This window comes from Physella acuta, unplaced genomic scaffold, assembly GCF_028476545.2.
Source record: "Physella acuta isolate Inbredline_101_S28 unplaced genomic scaffold, ASM2847654v3 ptg001192l, whole genome shotgun sequence".
Lineage (NCBI taxonomy): Eukaryota > Metazoa > Mollusca > Gastropoda > Physidae > Physella > Physella acuta.
This window is the reverse complement of record NW_026732709.1, coordinates 70863-87008: the sequence shown is the minus strand read 5'-3', so window position 1 is coordinate 87008 and position 16146 is coordinate 70863. Positions and strand designations below refer to the sequence as shown.

Sequence of the window (16146 nt, the reverse complement as noted above, 5' to 3'; positions counted from 1 at the left end):
TTGTAAACCTCGTACCTTTCATCATCTGATTAACTTGTTTTCATATCAGTTAATTAATGTGCATAATGAATTCATTGAATTTTTTTTTTGAAACAAATTTGTGGAAAACATTTGAATGAAGCTTCGCGGCTGATAAATGTGTCTCCCACTGATCTTCTTACTGTGTTAAACTCTGATCATCCCCACATTCCTGCTTCTCCTGATGGCATTTAATAGCAACCTATCACTTCACTATTGTCAGATTATAACATTCACACAACAAAACATTTGTCTTTTTTTTTTTTTTTTTGTGTTTTAGAATTTATTTTTATTTTTTTAGTTTTTTTTTTTTTTTTTTTTTAGAATTTTTTTTTTTTTTAGAATTTGTTGTTTTTTTTTTAGAATATTTTTTTTTAATTTATCAACTTTTAAAAATGTTACAAAGAATTTGAATTTTTTTTTAAACTTATTATTTGAAGAAGAAATCCCACTAAAGAGTTATTTTTCATGAATTGAGTAGATTCACCAAAGTTCTTCCCTTACACTGCCCCAAGAAACATGAATGTTACTTCTGATAAATGCTACTCTACCAAATAGATTGTTCTTGTATCATAAAGCAGGAATGCTGCCATTCTGGGCACACAGATTGTATCATATCCATGAACTCATGAAATAGCTTAGCAGGAAATAAGTATATCCAATGCTTTACTATTTCACAAGTTATTCAGTTTCAAATATATATTTATTTAAAATATCTTTGAATGACTGTAAAAAAAAAAAATGTTTGTGGGTCACATGACCAATGGTCAGTCACATGATCAACAGAAAACTAATGTGACCTTTGATTGGTTGCCTGGTATTTGTTTATTTAGCAGCTGATGATGATGATGATGATGATTTTAAAAAAAGTGTATTTCAGTCTTTCATTCTATGAGCATGGCATGGGAGTAAGTTATTTGATGAAAATTACTACCTAGCTTTGACATTGTTGCTGCATGTTTGATTTCACTGATATCATTGTTGAGTTTGTTGGATGAGACTGCTGGTGGTGACCTCCCCTTTGTTTTGGTCTGTCCTTAGATTGGTTCAGTAGCAATATTTTCAAAACATTTAGAAATATTGAAATTATTAAAATAAACAATTTAAGTTGTCTATAATGAAAAAAAGATTTTGAAAGTTTAGTTCTAAAACTTCCATACTTTATGAGAAAAAAAAGACTAATATTTTATTTTCTTCTGCCATCTTGTTTATTTCTTCCTTTTCTGTTTATTTGTGGTGAAATTGAACAAGATGGTGACGTGGAAAGCAGAGATTGCTACTGATTAAAGATTTATTTTTTTTTGCTTCGCAATATTTAAAATGATCTTGTAGAATCAATGTTGTATAGCAAGACGCTGGAAGGTTGTTTTTTTTTTTTTCATGTTCAGCACAAATGATGAAGCTACAAAAGTAATCCACCATTTTGAAAATATCTAGAAACATCACATTTTCTTTTTTTTTTTTTTTTTTTTTTTTTATGCGCACAATGTTGAATTAGTCTTTCTGCATTATCTTCATGGTTGCTATGGATACTGGCATCTTATGCAATTAGTGGTCAGGTCTCCATCATCCTCAGTAATTTTTTGACACAAGAAATGCTTGGAATTTTCTTCTAAAGTTAAGATCTAGGACCTGGATGAACTCTGAACTTGACAAGATGGCTTTCTGTAACTTCCTCACATCTTCCCTGAAGAGTTCCATCGTTTGTGTTGTTTGGTTATCTGCCCATCTCTCTCTATTTTGAATAGCTTGAGATGGTGCCATTATATAGATGCACTAGAATGATCTCTTGACACCCCCCCCCCCCTCTCAACTGTATGAATGACACAGGATTGACCTTTTGGGCTTTGTATATAAACAAGATGCATCTGCCTGTTGTTACCCTGTAGATTTTTTGCTTTCATTGTATCAGTGCCTACTGTTTTAGACTTTCATTTACCCACGCCTAGAGTTACCATATGACTGCAGTATTTCAGCTTAGGTACTGTAAGAATTTCCTTGGGATTATACATTTTTTTTTACTTTTCTTGAAATAAAAAAACAAAAACTAAAGACGAAATCAGTTTACTTTGTGATAGGACAAGTGCTTGCTGGACTGTACCCAACACTCGCCTTACATGTGTTCATTTAGTTTTATTTTGTACTGTTGTAACTCTTAGCTTAGCAGTCTGCCATGTAACACTCAATCCTAGTAGAAGCAAGGTAGATAAATCTGCAGATAACTTTTTTTTAATTTAGAGTTAATGGTCGAAAGAATAGGAGAATTCAATTTCTCAGAAGATGAAATGATGAATAACTATGTTGTTATTTTTTTCATTTGCCTCTATGTCAACACTTTGTCCTGCAGTTTTGTAGTAAAGCTTTCCAGTCCATGTTTTTATTTCATTTTTTCTAAAAATAGTTTAACGTTAGATCATATAATCACCAGAGCCAACTTTTTCCCCCCATTGATTTTTATTTTTTTAAATAATTTGCTTACTTGTATTATTTTGTGTTGAGAAAAACTGCGAAAGTTATTGCTGCATTGCATTTCTTTTCGGCACTTTTTAAAATTACAATTTTTGCTTAATTCTTGGTTGAAGAAATTGGAACTTTTTTTGTATGAGACAGAAATGTTTATTGAATTCAGTGATTTGAAAGAGTTGTTTAAGAGTTACTTACCCTAGATTATCTCTTATTGTATTTTTTCCTGTTAACCATTCAAATTTTAAATAAATTTAAAATTGCTTTCAGCTTACTTGGTCTTTGTTTACAAGTTTTTTTGTAGAAAATTTAAAAAATTATATAACCTTGCAATTACAAGTATTTCAAAAGAAACAGTTTGCAAAGATGTTTTGTAAGTCAAGGCTGCTGTTAGAGAATTGAAACATGAAAGAATAAAGTTAACAGAAAAAAAACATGAGTCATTTATTTTTGGCAAAATGATATTATAGCAATGATTTCCATTCTTAGATAAAAAATTTCCTACATACAATATCAAGATGCTACTGCTTTACAGTTTCTTCCAGGAATGTGTATTTTTGAGTTTATTAAAATTTTCACTTCTAATAAAGATTTGCACCTAAAACTTGAAAGCTACATTCAAACTCGAGTACAAATACTACAATGGGCTGATGATAAGAAATAGATTGAAATAGGCCAACAACCAAAGATTTAAGGGTTAACAGGACAACCAGCTAACTAAATGTGGTAAATTTTATTTACATTTCTAAAATAGTATTTTTCCAGGGTTGGGAGTTCCAACAGTCGATAGATTTTACCAAACTTTTAAAAGACAAACACAACTCTCTGTAATTTTTATTTTATTTAATAAATACAAGAAAAAGATTACAAAATTTAACACTGGGATATGATTTTTTTCTGCAGATTTAATATAATATTACACTGTTTATAGTTTAAAGCCAAATTTCAACAGACCACATTACGTTAGATTAGCCTTTATAAATAAAAATGTTTTCCTGATTATATAATTTGTTACAAAATGTGATGGTTTGAAATTTCTATTAATTATGGGAATGTTTTTTTTTAAAAACATGACAGCTTTAAAAAAAAACAAATTTAACAAGGTCTACATAAGACATGTAAGTTAATCTTAAATAAAGTTTGTTTCATTAACAAAAGAAATATTTTTATAAGTCCAAAGCTTTAAATACTTAAACACCACTCCCCACTCACAAGAAAATGTAATGTAATATAAAAAACTAACAAAAAGTGGAACATTTACTAGATAATATACAAAAATATTTTACTATGATTATTTAAAATGTAAATTTTGTCCAAATGTGTAAGAAGTTTGTTTCTTTGGTTGAATTAGTTAAATGTTATTTGATTCATCATCCACAATTTTTATTTTTAAATTATAAACTATATCAATATTCAATTCTTAATAGTTCAATACTGAAGGTGTTTAATAAACCTAATACTCTTCACCATACAAATATGTCACTTCCTATTTGCCAGAATATATTCTGCATTTTAGAAAAACAGAAAATAATCATTTACTTTTTCTTAAATGTAAATCATAAAATTACTTCAAAAAATAAATACATCTGATCTGATTTTGTAAGTTTGAAAATCTAGACAGGCAAATGGTTTACTTGCTAATTGCATTAGCTCAGTATTAGTTACATGGTTTACATTAGGGTACAATGGTTTAAAATATGCTACACACAACATTCAAGTGATAAACACACATCAACTGATTCTAAAGTCTATGGACATGCAACCCTATGATCTAACACGGTAACCTTGCATTTTCCTGAAAATATATATAAAGTCCTGAAAATAAGTTTATTCTTTCTATAAGCTTATTAAGTTTTAAAATTTCACCATCTGGATATAGTTCAGTTAAGAATTTTTTAAACATAGTCAATCTATTAATTTGCTGAACATTGATTATAAAATAAAAATTACTTATTTACTGGAAAAAAAAAATCACCATATCTAGATTTACAATTCCAGTTTCAATGTAATAAAAATGTTACTGCTAAAACATGTAAAATGACTAGTAAACAAAGGTTTTATACAAGTCTACCTTTAGTAGGTTTACATTTAGTCTACCTATAGTAGGTTTGCATAAAGTCTACCTGTATGGTAGAAAATGTGCTTAGGCAATCAATCATGTTTTTATGGATTTAATTTAAATTCTACATGTAAAGTTGATTTATTAAAACTTCTGTGAAAACTTTTAGAACTAAGGTGGAACACTTCTTTATTTAAAAAATATAAATTAATCTAGCACTTAAAATATATAAATAAAACTAGTGTATTCATGATAAAATATTTTATGGTCAATAATTGTTTTAATCACACCACAAATTCAAGTCGCAAAACTCTATCAAGTTGATTCCATTTGCTACATAAACCTGACCTCGGCAATAATAAAACCAAATACCATTTTAAACAAGTGCTATGCTAGCGCTCATATACTAGTCTATTAGCAACACAGCAAACATGATAATAAAATACATTATTATGGATTGTGGCTATAGTAATTAAATACATAATAAATAGGAATAAATGCAGGTAACATGCAATAAACAATGCAGGTGTTTATACAGGGATTCTCAACATGTAAATGCCCCAAACTTTCAGGTGTTTATTTTTTCACAATAATATTACAGGTTACTTGTAAAAACACAGGCAGGTTACATCAAGCCATTTTACAGTACTGCCACCATAGCCCTAACTCTTATGTTACATTTATGTTTACCATGAACATAAACCTTATTTTTTATAAACATCTTACAATGAGATGATAAATTTGGAAAAATGTAGTCCTATTACAGGTGAACTATTAAAAACAGATTGAAAATCAACTTAACATTAATTATTAAAAATACTGTAGTGTAATTTTTCCTACTAATGCTGCATAACCTAATACTGAAATTACTTTTTAACCGGCAAACATGAAATTTTTTCATCTTTCATTCGTTAACTGGTTGTTGTAATTAATAAATACAATTCAATTTAAACTGAAATAAATTTGTATTTTAAAACAGTTTCCTGCCATCAAAGGCCAAGTACATTGGGGTACCAAGTGAAAACAGATTAGGAACCACTGGTGTATGAATATAGTGCAACAAAAATTTGCCAAAGAACATGTACATATAAATGGTGGTATCATTATTTTTTATAGTGTTTGAAATTATTATCAATGAAAAAATTATTGCAAATCAAATGGCTTTAAACAAATAGAAGTGAACAGAATTGAATTCAATTTAAGATGTAGTAGCACAAGACAGATCTTGAGTATAAAATATAGCACTCACACACAAAAGATACAAGCATTTAAATAATAAGCCCAACCCCTAAAAAAAAAACACAACTTTCAACTGTCATATTTAATTAAACATCGAATTTAAAAACATTGTACAAGTAGATAAGTTAGTATTGCTATAATTATAGAGAGACAAAGGCCTCTGAAAACCAATCTCACAACCACCTAAGGGAAGCCACTCTTAAAAACCAGAAAGACAAGAGATGAGAATCCTGTTTGATAACATTCAGAATGTATGCATTGTGAATATAATAACATATTTAAAGAAACAAGGGTGTTGGTCCCATCACATATATATGTAAGAACAGCGGTGCTGGTTGTGATCATAAAAAATATTTGTTCTTGAACCAGGGTGGGAGGTAGGTGATACAAAACACATACAATAAGATCTTGTGTTGTAAAACTTGCTTTTTTGATTGTGTGGAAAATAAGGTAAAAAATGTTTTTAATGTGATAAACAAATTATTTACTAGTAGTGGAGAAATCAGATCTAGTGTAGACATTGAAAGTTTTTGTTTTGCTGACTCACAATTTAAAATCAGGTGGAATGTCATGTGACGTAGAACCAAGAATATTCAACAATGTGGAGGACAGTGGAATAACAATTTTTGTTTAACAAGTGCTCTCAGTAAGTGCATGACAAACATGTACACTCTTCACTGCAGAAACTGCAGGGTTTCATCAGGAATGTACAATGTCTAATGGTAAATGCATTAGCCAATTAGGCAAATGTGGCAACATAAAAAAAAAAAAAAACATTAAACCAGATTTATCAATCTCAAACATTCAACTGAAAAATAACTGCTCATGATGGAAATATATATATTTTGGTTATTTGTCTTCAAATGCTACAATAAAGGTGTCATGAGTTGTTTTTTTTCCAAAACATTTTACAAGTTAAGAGGTGTAACAAAAAAAATGGGGTCAACAAGACCTTTCATTTTTTAAAAAAGCCATTTTATAAATTAAAAATGTATACTATATTATGTCATTTTAAACCCGTTATTTAATAAAGAAATTAAATCTGTAAATATATCTGAACATATGGTCTTTAGTTATTTACATATGCAGGTTATTAAACTAACTACTAAATGCTGGTAAAAAGCTTTCAAAGTTAAACATGATAAGTATAAGCACCAACCTCCATAAGTTTGTAGAATGAACATCAAGCTAGAAAGTGAAGAATCAATAAAGGGTCATCAATAAACAATGTCACCCCTATGTGGGACAAGAATGTTCAGGAAGTGCCACTTCTACATTTTAAAAGGGAATTTTTTAAACAGATTTTAGACAGCTTATGCAAATAAAGCACAATTTTTTTTTTAAATAAAAATGAGTGGGGGATGTGTGACTGAAGTGACAAACCTTAACTAAGTAGTCCATCTATTTAGATATAGGTTTCTAATTTGAGGAAATAGATTTTAAAATACCAAAAAAACTTCGGCATTCGCTGAACATTTCACAAAATTCTATCAAGCTAATAAAACAACCTTTTTACTTGGAATAAAAAAATAACATAAAAAAAGTTATTTGGGCTAAAAAGAGAAATTGAATAAAAAATAGTTTAACTGTGCGTGAGTCAATGTGTCACAAGACTTATTCTACACAATACTTTATAAATTATCGTCAAAATTTATCAAACAACGTTTTAAAAAAAAGCTAAAGTAAAAATAAAGCAACTGCTATTCCCTCAAATAAGGTAATACACATGAATAATGTTTATTTTCTACTGAGTATTATAAATCTTTTAGAGCTATAGTTTTAGAAAATTTAACAAACACCATTGCATAAAGTCTTGTTTATAGTAATATATTTGGTCAGTAGGTAAATCTATTCAATACATGGTCCCATAACAATCTTTCAGATACAAAAATACAGAAGAAAAACTCTTTACACTTTCAAAAAGATTTACAAAGTCCAAACCTTACATTTTGTAAAACGTAATTAAAAAAACCTCTTCAAAGTTTCACACTCCATGTAACCATGTGCAGGCTTTAAGCTTGTTCAGTGACCATTGACACGCCAAATCCAAATCCTTTTGGTCCAAAATTACGTGTGTAGCAAGCTGTTAATTTAAGTACATGCTCATTTAAATCATGTCATATACATGAGTTACAGTTGTATAAATCATGAAAGAAGATGAGATGTGAGAATGATAAAAAATAACTTTATTCTACATCAATACATTTACAAACAAAAAATATCTCCCCTAAATATATCTATAGATCTAGTTATGACCCAAATTTATTTTAAATCAATACATTTACAAACAAAAATATCCTAAATATATCTATAGATCTAGTTATGACCCAAGCTACAAACTAAATAACTGCCGCTTTTTATTTAACCCCTTCCAACACGACCTCAGGATTTTTTGTCCAAAAAAATTATCCCACAGATGGAAAATGATGTTGTGGCTATCCTGACATGGTATACCAAGTTTCATCTCCATCAGTCACGTATTATGCAAATTATGACATGAGTACAAAAATGTACAAAATGTCACAACGCAATCAAATCTCATAGGGTGCAAACTTGTAATGTAAAGTTATTTCTAACACAGAGCTTAATCAGGTAAATAATCTAAAGGTAAAAATGAAAAAGTTGAAATTACCTTTGCAGTAAACTTGCCCTGAGTGTTCTGTGACAGTTGTAGAGTCCAAGCTTTTGTTGCAGTTGGTGCATTTGAAACAAACTTTGTGAAAAACCTGGCAATTACAACATTAAATCTCATGAGATTTTTAGGGAAGAGTCAGCTTGCTAAATTAACTCACAACCTATTAATATACCCTTTCAAGATTAGTTTTCAGGCCAGACAAGGTTTACATGTTTCTGAGGTCAATTTATAGGAAAGAATTATGCATAGTTTAATGAATGCTGTTAATAAAACCAATCAGTTTTACGAATCCACTAAAATAATAATTTCGATGCACCAACCAAGCTATTTATCTCAAGGCATACTCCCATCAGTGAAATGAAAAATATATTAAGCCTTGTAAAATTCTTATAGAAATCATGAGTCAAGGACAAGCCATTTAGAAGAACTTTTCCCTACTTGTCAGGTGCAAAAAGAAAGTTACCTTTCCAACACCGGTGGCTCTCTCAGCAAAATAGACAACTTTCCTGCAGCGGTTGCATCTTTCTCTGTTGTCAGACCAGTCCCCCTCCTCCTCCTCACCCCCTTCACTCATCAGTGGAGCTGTGTGTGCCTGGGCCAATGCTGGGATGTTGCTGAAAGAAAAAGTAGATCATTTAATTTTTGTTAATCAACATACGGACACTGAATGTCATGACTAAATCAGTAAAAAAAATTTTTAATGATTAACAATTTTAAAAATGCACTTTTCTTTTTAGTCTAAGTTTTCATTATATTTTCTTTACTTTCCATATTAAGCTCTGTGATAAAAAAACATACAGCCAGAATAAAAAATAAAATATTTAGATGTATTAGTAAACTTGCCTTGTTGGTATATCATCCAGTTTTCCTGTATCCATAGACAATCCGGATGCCCCACCAGCAAATCCATAGCCCTTTGGTCCAAAATTTTTGCCATAGCAAGCTGCAATTGTTTTTTAGACAGAAAAATTGTATTATATTTAAAATTCACCATAAAACAAATATAATATGAATTTTTTTAAACCAGGCAATTTATTTATTAATCAAGAAATAAAAAAGATCACCTTTACAGTAGGCTTGACCTGCATGGTCAGTGACTGTAGTAGAATCTAAACCTTTGTTACAGTTGCTGCATTTGAAGCAGACTTTATGATACACCTACAAAGTTTATATTATCAAAATGCATTAGCATAAATTTCAAATCAAATAATGTGTTGACAAAAATATTGTTTATAAAATCTTAAAGAAATAAAAAGAAGAATTTACAAACGGTGTTTTTAAAAAAGTAATCTGAGTACAAAATATTAAAATCTAGGTGTGAAGCAAGGAAAATTTAGGTAAGAAAGCTGTCTCTGCCATAAACAAGTCTGATATAAACACAAGTTATATCCATACAGAATGTAAACTTCAACAAAGAAGAATAATAAAAAAAAAGACAAGAGAACTTATTTATGCTGAAATAAAAAACTAAAATGGAAATGATGAAAATAAACACAAATTTACCTTCCCAATGCCTGTAACTCTCTCTGCAAAATACACAACCTTCCTGCACCGATTGCACCTCTCCCTGTCATCGGAAGGGTCTTCCTCCTCATCTCCCCCCTCACCAAACAAGGGAGCGGTGTGGGCTTGGGCCAGAGCTGAGATGTGACTACAAGAAAGAATACTTTCATTAGCTAAACGTATAGGAAGTTAAGAATCATCAGGTATATCTGAATGCTTACATTACTAAATTTAGATATGTATCATAATAATTAATGAAAATAAAAACCTAAAGAAATAACAAAAAAGAAATTGTTTTTATCAATTATATGAAGTTGTGGAATAGTTGCTTTCTAACATTTTTTTTCATAACATCAACTTTAGATCAGCTGATTTATTACTGTACAGCTCAGTAGCAACTATGTGCAAAGATATATAAAAATTTCTTTAATTTCCTCTATCTTCCCCAGAATAGGGAATGCTTTGTACTACATATTCAAAAATACATATTTAATACCTTGTTGGTATAAAAATACATATTTAATACCTTGTTGGGATAAAAAAATACATATTTAATACCTTGTTGGTATAAAAAATACATATTTAATACCTTGTTGGTATATCATCCAGCTTTCCTGTATCCATAGACAATCCAGATGCTCCACCAGCAAATCCATAGCCCTTTGGTCCAAAATTTTTACCATAACAAGCTAAATATAATAAAAATTAGAAAAAAATTTTAATTGAAATTCATATATTAACAATTTTTTCACATCAACAGCTTCTAAAAGATATTATTAAAATCCATCTGTGAACTTCGAACTGATGATAAAAAAATAGTACCTTTACAGTAGGCCTGCCCAGCATGCTCAGTAACAGTTGTAGAGTCCAAGCCTTTGTTACAGTTGCTGCACTTGAAGCAGACTTTATGATACACCTGCAAAGTTTATGTTAAGTTAATAAAGAATATCAATTATGTTATATTAATAAAGCATAAAGCATATCAATTCTACTGTATAAAAATGAGCACAAGTATAAATATAGAATAAAGTAAATTAACAAGCAGCGCAGTATTGATTTGATGAATTAAAAAGACTAAATTGGTCAAAAGTGGTTTGATTTACTGCTAGAAAAATAATTATTTAAGCAACACAACTCCTCAAATTATAACAAAGTATTCACATTAACACGCACTATTAAAACATATACCCTAATAACGGCAGAAATATTTTATTTACCTCTCAGCCATCTTAATTAACACTAATTGTGACAGAGAATTAGACTATTTACCTTTCCTATCCCAGTCACCTTCTCAGCGAAGTAGACAACTTTCCGGCACCTATTACACCTGTCTCTCTCATCATTCCAGTCATTGACCTCTATCTCACCCCCCTCAGACAATATTGGTGCAGTGTGGGCTTGGGCCAAAGCTGGGATATGGCTGGAAAGTGAAAGTTTTACAGTAGTTCTATTAAAAATATTAAATACACATGCACAACAAATAATATACAATTAATAATAGTGTGTACTGAAACACCATCCCATGTAATTTATAATTTTTTCCTCCTTTGTTTACAAGACTTGATTTTTAGCTGTATATACAGTTGTAAATCCTTTGTTTTAAAAAGTTTAAAATTATAATAACAACTAAAAGTAAGAGTAGTTATGAGATATTTTCACCCAGTCCAATATAAAAAACTGTAGGTACATTTTGGTATAGTACAATGTCAACAATAGAGCTTTCTTGCATTCATACAATTCTGTTTAATCCCATACAATTTAAGTTCCAGATATTATTACAGAAGAGCCTCAAAATGAGCAAGATGTTTTAAATGTCTAGGTAGCAACAGATTTAGTAATATACCTTGTTGGTATATCATCCAGTTTCCCTGTATCCATAGACAATCCAGAAGCCCCACCAGCAAATCCATAGCCCTTAGGTCCAAAATTTTTACCATAGCAAGCTGTGGATTAAATGATAACAGACTATAATCAAAATTGGGTTAAATAGATAAGAAACTAAAAACAAAATTAAATTGTCAATCTACTTCTGCAGTTATATTAATTAAATGATAAACCTGCACTGGTTTTAAATTAAATTCAATTGTAATCTGGTACAGCCAGAAAGTTAAATGGTAAACTTATAGACATAGTAACTTCAGACAGTACATTAATTAGATATAGGACAGTGTGGCCTAGCTGCAGAGAACTAGACTGATAACCCAAAAGTATCAAGTTTGAATACAGGTTGAAGTGAATAGATGGGTACCTAACTCACGTTAGGGAAAGTAAAGGCAGCTGGGTATGGTGCTGACCACACTATCCCTTTATATGCCAAGGTCACAGAAACAGGTGACTATCAGGTTTAAAAAGGGAACCTTTACTTTTTGTTTGAATTAACTAAAAAGGAACCTTTACTTTTTGTTTGAATTAATTAAAATGGAACCTTTACTTTCTGTTTCAATCAATTAAAAGGTAGACTTTACTTTCTGTTTCAATCAATTAATAGGTAGACTTTACTTTCTGTTTCAATCAATTAATAGGTAACCTTTACTTACACCTGCAGTAGATTTCCTCCTCTCTTACAGACAGACGGTTGGAGTCCAAACTGACACCACAGGCGTTGCAGCGAAAACATCTCTTGTGGAAATACTGTTAATAAAACAATTCAAATAGTCAAATAATTTTCTTTTATGCAAAGGTCTCCAGGCAGGCAGGACATCAGTTCAGGCTACTAAAATTTCAAATACGCTACAAGCACTTGAAGACAGACATTACAGTAATTCACAAACAGATATTTACAACAGATCCTTAAGATAAGATTGCCAGACAAAATTTCAAATGAAGACCTGTGGCAAACCACAAGGAGACAGACAATAGGCTTGGAGATATTAAAGCCTGCATTTGGAGATGGATTGCAAGACAAGCGTTAGACTGGAATCCCCAGGGGAAGAGGAAAGTAGGCCGACCAGGGCGATGCTGGAGAAGGACGATGGAAGAAGAGGCTAGGGTTGCCAGGATGTGTGGGTGCAAACAAAGAGAGCTGCCCAAAGCTTAATCCTGAGGAGAGGTGTGGCTAGCCCTTAGCTCCTGAGGAGCCAGAAAGGAATAAGAAAGAGACAAGGCACTTAATTATTCTTTATAAAGACCACTTACTTTCCCACCCCCTGTGCAGCGTTCTGCCATGTAAACCACCTTCCCACATCGCTGACAGACATCAGATCCAGCTGGGGCCTTAGACGATCTAAAAAATAATAATAATTTCTTTAATCTAAATGCTTAATCATAGCCCACATAAAAAAAATTTAATTTAAGTCACATAAAACTAATAACTGAAAAAAAAAAACAGAGATAAATATATATTTAGTTTTCAAATCCTTGTTTGAATAATATCAAGATTAAGCTATTTCAGTATGACATGTAGAAATACAAAAAATTTAGAATAATTAATGACAACAATTAGTCATTTATTTTCTATGCTTTTTAAATAGACATCTGTTAAAACAACTAAAGACTATTTTATAAGTCTTGTGGATTCTACTTACTCTACTTCTACTGCAGTTCCGGGCACAGAACTATTGGGTCCAAAGTTTCTTCTATAGCAAGTGTTACAATAGATGTCGTCCTCATGATCATTACAGTTTGTGCTATCTAGTACTTTTCCACAAGGCTCTGCAATAAGATTTTATTGTGTTGTGTTACTTGAAATAGACTATTTTCAAACCAGCTATGAATGAAAAAATTATTTTCTATAGGCCTAAGCGTTGCATCTTGTAAGACACTAACAATATAAACTCTGCGCTGTGGTGTTACCTAAAGAAAATGTGCCTGGCTGGCAGAAAGGTACAAGCTTTACTTACTGCATTTAAGACACTGTTTATGATACTTCCTGCCCATGGCACGGATCTCTTCAGCAAAGTACACATTTTGACTGCACTTTGGGCACTTTTCTGATCCACCCAGAACTGGAGGCATGGTCTGTAATCAAAAGGATAGATTAAATATTTTAGTACTAAAAAATGTTTTAAATATTTTGGTACTAGATCTAAATGCCAAATCTTATGAATACTACTGATAATACTAATAGTACTATTACTAGGCTATATTATAGTATTATAGTAATACTTAGTATAATCCCTGACCTTAACCGCCTTAACCCCAGATTTTCCTATTGTAACTTGTTATCTGCATGTCTTGGTAAAGAAATCAGTTCTAGAATCTAGATCTAAAATTCTATGCCATAACTTATTAGGCCTAACTATTTAAATAATATTTATTAATAACAATGGTTTAGGCCCTATTACTTTTTATTAGTATAAGTTTTTCATAATATTTATATTTTATATAGATCTAGAAAAAAAAGATCTAGATCTAGAGTCTAGATCTAGTTACTAGATCTAGATCTAGTTAATAATATAGCCTAAGTCTAATTCCTAAGTAATAAGTAAGTCCTAAGTTTATTTATAACAGATAACAGAACTGATGGTGGTGTAGAGTGTTTTCAGTACTATTCATTCAGGCATTTAGATTAGCACTAGTCTAGACTCCGACCTAGAGTCTAGAGAATTGAGATCTAGACTTATTCTAGATCTAGGATCTAGCTAGACTCTTAGGACTCTAGTTCTAGACTTTTACTTTACTCAACTCTACTGAAACATTACTCAGTACAGACAGTACAGAGTCAGTGCTCTCACTCATTACTGCTTCGTTTGTACTGTTAGACTTAGATCTAGATCTAGATTCTAGAAATCTAGATCTAGATCTAGTAGACGACTAGAATCTAGAAATTTTATTCTAGATTAGATAATATTAGAATTAGATAGATCTAGAATCTAGATAGATCTAGATCTATATACTATATATTCTAAGATCTTATAGATCTAGATGTAAATAATAAATAATACATGTTGATTGTTACCTCTTGTCTTATTCTCTTGATCTGAAGTAGCCTAGATCTACGTCTAGATTAGATCTGATCTAGATTTATGTGGGTTAAAATGAAAAATGTAAAAAGAATGTTGTTTTGCTGACAAGGATGGGCGCGGCAGGTGCGTCGTTTGCTGATCAATGTTACTTTCTGTTTGAATCTATTTATTTTGCACACGGCACTCCGAATTATTTTTTCAGTTATCTCCCTTATAACGCAGATTCTCTAGCAAGCAGTGATTCATTATTTAAAATTGAAAATGAAGTGCAGACAATGAACTGTGTGGTATTCTCTATTTACTTACTAGACTTCTAGACAAGCGTATATTTTTCTTTGTGATTGAAGAACATGTGACTCCCATGCGCATGCTTTATTTAATATCTAATTATTGAATAAATTTGTGTGTACAGAAAAACCAATGCTCCAAATATTTTGTTCTGCTTCATTCTTGGGGGAGGGAAGGTTGGGATGGTGGATTTGCTATATTATTTGGGGGTGCTGGTTCATGAATTATGTGAGGTTATATGGGCTGCTGTGGTGGATTAAACATTTTATATGTGCATGGTCACTATCCAGAAGGGTGTCAAACACCAAGCTCTGATGATGTCACAATAAGGCATCTATAATAGAAGCACAAGGTTATTTGTAGTAAACTAATATAACTTGCTAATGTCAGCATTAACCCTACTTTTAACTCAAACCCTAACCCATTTCCAACCATGGCCCTAACCCTAATAAGCACAAGTGTAATTTTTTTAAAAGTACCCCTATCAAACCTGATGGTCTTTGTGGCAGGTGAAGTAGAATTCACCTGTTTCTGTGACCTCAGCATAATTATATCATAACACTACTAACAAATAAAAAAAAATAAAAAGATTCATAGACCTAGTGATCCATCAGGCAGAGGATGTAGAGGTCATATTTTCATGTTTCTTGACCTCGGCATATGAAAAGATGTCAACACTATCAACATCCGCCTTTACTTTCCCTGAGTTAGGTACTCATCAGATCTGGGTGGAGTCAGGGAGGCTTAACTGACTTAAACCAGATTCGAACTCAAGATTTCTGGGAAGCAGTCAAGTGCTCTACTACTAGGCCACACTGTCCCATAACAAATTGCATCCTAACACTTATTTTCAGAAGAGTATAATGCTGTACACCAGTAACACCTATACCGCCCAGAAGGTTTTGTTTAAGTTGTGTTTCTAGTTTTGAGGACATTTAATCTTCCCAGATATAAGGAAGAGCTCAGGGTGTCTAAAGAGAATTGTGCTGAGACCACGGACTTTGGGTAGCTGCATAAGTGTGAACAAAATTATCAAC

General features: G+C 31.3%; 1 protein-coding gene across 1 annotated transcript; it reads right to left on the bottom strand.

Annotated features, from left to right (window-relative positions):
• Window positions 1–3313: 3313 nt before the first annotated feature.
• LOC131956980 (muscle LIM protein Mlp84B) lies at window positions 3314–14953 on the bottom strand. Its single transcript, XM_059321663.1, has 15 exons — window positions 14815–14953; window positions 13757–13874; window positions 13442–13568; window positions 13053–13140; window positions 12455–12548; window positions 11761–11860; window positions 11187–11337; window positions 10740–10833; window positions 10507–10606; window positions 9918–10065; window positions 9479–9572; window positions 9258–9357; window positions 8878–9028; window positions 8412–8505; window positions 3314–7862 (listed from the first exon to the last, which is right to left on the bottom strand). Exons 2-15 carry the CDS (start codon window positions 13869–13871, stop codon window positions 7792–7794), a joined length of 1527 nt encoding a protein of 508 aa, XP_059177646.1. The 5' UTR covers window positions 13872–13874; window positions 14815–14953; the 3' UTR covers window positions 3314–7791.
• Between the last annotated feature and the right edge of the window lie 1193 nt (window positions 14954–16146).

Bases quoted from the DNA above. Each gene is read 5' to 3' on its own strand.
- LOC131956980 (XM_059321663.1), bottom strand. From the start codon at position 13,871: ATGCCTCCAGTTCTGGGTGGATCAGAAAAGTGCCCAAAGTGCAGTCAA. The intron at 11,338-11,760 runs GTATATTACTAA...TTCACTTTCCAG, and splicing joins CTGGATGATATACCAACAAG to CCATATCCCAGCTTTGGCCC. The intron at 9,573-9,917 runs GTAAATTTGTGT...TAAACTTTGTAG, and splicing joins GAGTTACAGGCATTGGGAAG to GTGTATCATAAAGTCTGCTT.